The sequence below is a fragment of the Epinephelus lanceolatus genome, chromosome 2 (assembly GCF_041903045.1).
Source record: "Epinephelus lanceolatus isolate andai-2023 chromosome 2, ASM4190304v1, whole genome shotgun sequence".
NCBI lineage: Eukaryota > Metazoa > Chordata > Actinopteri > Perciformes > Serranidae > Epinephelus > Epinephelus lanceolatus.
Genome location: NC_135735.1, coordinates 24,141,306 through 24,147,305, shown reverse-complemented (window position 1 = coordinate 24,147,305; position 6,000 = coordinate 24,141,306). Strand labels below are relative to the sequence as shown.

Below are 6,000 nucleotides of genomic sequence, written 5' to 3'. Positions count from 1 at the left end.
ATAATTGTTTATTTAATATATTATTTTTACTATATTTTTTGAATAGCATTATAATTGGTGAGTAGTGCATTATGGCTTGTTAAGGACTCAAATTTAAATGTATAGGACTTGACTTGGACTTGGACTTGACTTGGGACTTGCCTATCTTGACTTGGGACTTGAGTGCAAAGACTTAAGACTTGTGGCTTGCAGAACAATGACTTGGTCCCATCTCTGGACTAATTCCCTCCTATTGCAATAACCAGGCAGTACTCACTGTTATGATTACATGCTTGCCACTGTAGCTCTCTATAGGCTATATTTCCCACATTTACAGTAAACTACAGTATTATTCTGGTGTGGTGGCTGCCCCTTGTATAAAGAAAAAACTTGTGGACCCCTGCTTGGAGCCAAAAGGGGGGCTCTGTTGGGACACAGAGCTGTATTTGTAAACTCCAGGGCCCACGCCCATGGATGTCTCCCTCTCCTGCACGCAAGCGCAGTGACACTCCTTCTGTCAAACATGGCTGTGCTTTGGAAGCAGGAAAAATGCTGAATTGTGTTGGTATATCTCTGGAAAAGCAGCAGACATGGCTAGATTTGCTGACTATTTTATTGTCGTGGGATACGATCAGGAGAAAGCCGGTAAGTTTTTGGCGGGGCGGCTCTCAGGGGCTGAGGTTTGTGTCCAGGCCGTCAGTCAGTGTGTGATGATGTTGATGCTAGATAGCTTTGCGCTTAGCTTAGCCACACAGCTACCAGGCGAGAATGGAAACACTTTCTGTTTTTATACTAATAACCCGGCCAGATAGTGAGGATCACCCGGCGGGCATGTGTTTACAGATCAAGCACACGCCTGATGGCAAATCACCAGTTTAAGTTTACACCCTACAGGTTGCGATATTTGAGTTGGATCAATCGAAACTTTTCATGGATTCAAAATCTGTCACATCCTGTCCCCGCTGATCGTGCTGCTGTCAGGTCCGGGGGCTGCTTTCACTGCCAAATAGTGAGACACACTTGCTGATTAAAGCCCACAAACACCCTATAAAACCAAATCTTCCGCCGCCTCGATCATATTTGTGTTGCAGACACAAGCGAGGTGAGGATTGGTGTATGTAGCCACTGTTTGCATCCATGTTTTGCATTTTTGTTTCGCTGGCAGCGGTGGTCTTGCTCCCACCTTCCCATCCTGCACGCTCTTTTTTCGGGTCTATTTCTAACCCGCTGCAGACTGCACACACTTGTCAATGATTTGTTGTGTTATATTTGTTTTCGCCGGAAGAGTGCTCAACTTTTTTCACGATGGGCGTAACGTTACACAGCTGCGAGAGAAGGCAGTCCTTGTGCTCAGCCAGATCCTCTTCCCTCATCTCCACTGTTGTCCCTCACTGGGAGCTCCCCATGCTTCCTCTCACATGTTATGCCTCAGGTCCAGCCTCACATTCTTTTCATCCAAGGCAACAGCTTTGCACACATTTCTAAGCATTAATAGATAAGTAGATGAAAACCTTTTGGCATCGCACAGATGTTAAATCATCACATTTCTAATTTTCCATGTTCCCAGATGATAAATTATGCTTTGTAAATACCTCAAACTTATGCAATTTATTGCTGCTCATCCACTTCTGAGGATCCTGCTGTAGAAAGTAAAAATATTCAGTTAATCTGCCATAAGGGAACAAATTAAAGTTCCTAGCCTCTTGCAGTGGCATCCATCCAGCGCCATGTGTGTCAAAAGAAGGGCCAGAGCAGCTGAATCCTCTTAGTCACCATAGCTTGCTATGCACAATAGGTTAAAAATTGTCGTTCATCAGCTCTGTGCATCCCAGCGCCAACCGACAAATGAATTTTTTGAGCTCCAGGGACAAAATGTTCCTGGCGTCACCATGAGAGTCTGAATGGATTCACATTTAAACAGTCTCAACCACAATAAGACACGAGGACCCTGAGTTTAGTTTGTTCTCCACTGGCCTGCTGATGAGGATGAAGTTGATAGCAGAGAGAGCAATAAAAGTCTGCCATTTCAGATTGTGGTTGATAGGGTGCTGCGACAGGCATATGTCTCATCCACATCTAAGCCTCTCTGGAGGACACCACTCCTTATTGAATTGTATTTGTCTGCGTTTATTATGTTTTGCTGAGTGTAATGTAGCGTATCAGTTGTTGGTTTGGGTTAGAGCCCTGCAGAAGAGCCCTTGTTTGCAAGTGGGAGTGATTTTTCTCAGAACTGGAAAAAGGAAATGACTTTTAGATTTGAAATACAGAGGGAAACAGAATGACGACTGTTTATTTCTCTAACTATTCAGAGCCTGTGCCCAGTGAAGTTGGCTTATAGAAACCAGTTTGCTCAGAGTAACTTGCAGCAGGCTGTCTAGACAGCAGATTTTTTCTGTCCACCTTGCTTGTTAATTCAAACCAGGAATCCCTACCTGGGTCATCAGCAAGCCTCCTGCGCATCATGCGCTGGCTTTTGCTCCACTGGCCTGACCCAGTTCTCATTGTTAGATTACTATGCATGGATCAGTTGGAAATAACGCTAAGCATGCAATCTGTTGAGGAACAGGCACAGTTCCAATTTGCAGTGAATCAGAATTACACTGTAAAAAGTAAATCAGTCCCTGTAAATTCTGGATCAATGCATTTTAGTAAAGTCTAATTTTAACTGTTAAGACAGGAAATGGAGTGTTGTAAAGGAGCATTGTGTAAGATTTAGGTGGAGTGCAGTGAGGATTGCAGATGGCAACCAGCTGAAACTTCTACTGGTTATAATTCCTTCAGTGTTCATTGTTCGGGAGGTTTTTACCATGTCGGGAATTATTCACAGAGGTCTCTTCCTCTCCAAAACAAATTGACCAGGAGATTAAAACCAGTAAAGACACTGAAAAAAAACAGTTTTATGTTATAAATCAGTGTTTTTCCAACCCTGCAAGCTTAGCACCTGCTAATTTGTGCTAACTTTTTTCTGATCCAGGCGTTCAGAAGGTTTTCACAGTGAGCTAAATTATCTGCAGAGGTCTCCTCCTCTTCAAAAGAAACAGACTCACTGATTTAAACCAGTAAAAACACTGACTAAATCAGTTTCAGGTTAAAAAAAGAAAATGCTTTTTCTGATTCAGCATGTCACAGGGGGGCTGCTAACTTCGGTGACAGATGCTAAAACACAAATGGCCCCATCTGGAGCCAGTGTTTGGTTTGTCCATTCTGGGTAACAGTAAAAACATGGCAGTGCAACATGACAGACTCCGTGGAAGAGAACTATGTCCCTATGTAGATATAAACAACTCATCTTACCTGTCATACCCCCTAAATCCTACACACTGGACCTTCTAAAACAAGACAAACCTGGCATGTAATACAGTCAGAAGAAGCAGTATAGCATTAGTGGTGATGAAGCTTGGTGTGCAGACAGTACAGCAGGCCTGACGTTGTACCAATGAAGATCACTAAAAAGTATAAAGAAACATTATAAAGAAGTGTGTGCTTAAGTTCCTCTCTAAATTTTGTTTATACCTTAATTGCATGACCCAGTTTCATTGACCTCCTTATATTGATATTTTCCTTCCAAAGACATTGGCCCCATGAGAACAATTCCTGAGTATATTTCTCCAGCAAGAACACTTATGAAATGTTCATTGTGAGTCTGGTGACCTATTTAAAAAAATACTGAAAAGCTCATAACTAATGGTCAAATTATTGTGCCTGGTTTAACAGACCGAGGTGACATAAAACAAACGAAAAAAAAGTAAAAGTAGGGCAGCGTCTAATTCTATAGCTTATCGTTGACTTTAAAATCAACGGCAGGGATGCTGTTTGTCATATTAGTGTTCCACATATGTGAACATTAATATGCGCTGGTGAGTATGATAAAAGAGAACATGACCTGAGAGGCTGATTCCTCTGTAAGAAATCTGATCAGAGTCCCTGGGGGCTAATGTCATGAGCCACAAACCTTGGAATTATTTTCATGAATAATGTTGGAATGTGAAATCGCCAGTTTAGATGGATGCAGTCTGTATTAAACCTGCACTGTATCCTGTATTTTCCTTTTGCAGCAGGACGCTGTTTCTCTTTATTGGCAGGGGGGTTATATACTGTCTGGCGTGCTGTTCACCATAAATTGTAATTTGCCAAGTGAAAAAGAGGAATTTGCCCAGCTGCTTTTCTCAAACAGTTTATTGGATGGATATCATCACTTTTATTGAATCAAACTGCTCTTGGAATGTGTTTCACAGACATGGTGCCTAATCGCTACTTTGTGTGACTTTCTGGTCTGGATTTTCTGGTCTGGATTTGGGGAAGGTCTTATGTAACATGGCACGATCATGCAAAATAACAAAAATAATACTTGCAAATGATCAAGCGCAAAATATTTCCATCTGCAGATATCTTTTGGCTGTGTGATATTGTCAAAAGATGTGTATCGATAGAGATGCAAGTATGCAGGCTTTGCAGATGTGGAGTAATTTCTTCAACAGATTGAATGCATAAATGCCATTCACGCATTATTGTAATAGTTGTACCAAGAATGAATCCGTGCTAGGTTTTAATCCCCCGAAACCTTCATGAATTGACTTTCTGTTACAACTTCTCAAAGAGTGTTTGTTTTTGTGCTGGCTCTCTTGGCACACCCACAAGGGAAGCGCTGTGGCAAAATAACATCCCTTTCTTTTAAACAACAAAACCAAAATTTGAACCCCTGAAAAGGTTCATGTTCTTGTCAGCTATTTTTACTTACTTATGCATCTTGTTGGAAATACTATGGAAACAGCGCATGTTGGTGTTTCTGTGGTTTGTTTGTTTTTTTTAAAGATATTTTTTGGGGCTTTTTTAGCCTTTAATGGATAGGACAGACAAGTGTGAAAGGGGGAGAAAGAGAGAGAGAGAGAGGGAGTGACATGCAGCAAAGGGCCACAGGCTGGAGTCGAACCCGGGCCGCTGCGGCAACAGCCTTGTACATGGGGCGCCTGCTCTACCACTAAGCCACCAGCGCCCCCTGTGGTTTGTTTTGATGGTTGTTTCCCTAAACTTGTACGCTTACAGTAACTCTATCATCAGTCTCCTTCACTCCTGGCTATTAAGTGGTTTTCAAGCTTGTGTTGGTCTGCATCATGTGGGGTTCATAGTTTTATTTACCGGATCCTTGTGATTACCTTCAAGTGCCGTTTGACTTACGATCACACATCTGTTGGCTTTTCGCTGGCTCCAGAGATTAACCAAGGTCTCCTCATTTCAGGGAATGCATGCACAGTTTAGCTCCATGTTCCTGACTGCATACTAAGCTTTTTCCTGCAGTATTTTCAGATTGCAACATGAAATTAAATCCGGGGTTCTTAACTTGCGCGAGAGTCTATGCTTTGTAATTTGTTCAGTGTAAATGAAATGACACATTTCTCATAACTAGAGCTTGGTTTACAAGCCAGAAAGTTTTCGCAAGTTCAGAATGTTGTTTAGGAAGTTGCCTGGGACCTGTATCAAGAGGCTGCACATTTGTATTTATAAACTCTTTGAGCCTTTGTCTAAAAATATGTGGCGTAAACAAGTTTCAACAAAGCATTTACCCCCTGTTAATAAGTCCAAGATTTTATTTGACAGCTGTTTATTTATGCAAAGGTGATGGCTTAAGGCCATCTGTTAATTTAGTAAGTACTAAATTTGGCAAAATGATGCCATGAAGTAAATATTGTTTGCATACACTGGCTTTAGAGACTGGCTCTTCCAGCAGCTGGAGATGTTGATTTCGGGTTGTAGATGCCAGATCTTGAAGTGCTGCCATATGTTGTGCTTGGTTCTCTAAATCATTAGTTATTCAAGTTGTGTACTCTGTTTTGTTTTGTTTTATCTGTGGTAACATAAACACATGTTGAAAGAGTGGTTTGCACAGTTCTTTCAGAATAAGATTAACATATGTAGTTGAAATCCATAATTCAAAATGTAGTGTATGTATTTTTTCTATGTTTAATCTTGCATGTATTGCGTACACATAATTGTGATTGGAACAAGTTTAAGATTCCAATGCAA

General features: G+C 41.4%; 1 protein-coding gene across 2 annotated transcripts in view; it reads left to right on the top strand.

Annotated features, from left to right (window-relative positions):
* The first annotated feature begins 479 nt into the window (after positions 1–479).
* sbf2 (SET binding factor 2) overlaps positions 480–6,000 on the top strand; it is a 126,964-nt gene continuing 121,443 nt past the window's right edge. For both annotated transcript variants that reach the window (XM_033619623.2, XM_033619617.2), the window contains exon 1: positions 480–624. In XM_033619623.2, the coding sequence (XP_033475514.1) occupies positions 570–624 (55 nt within the window). In that variant the 5' untranslated portion in view covers positions 480–569. The remainder of the gene's footprint in view (positions 625–6,000) is intronic.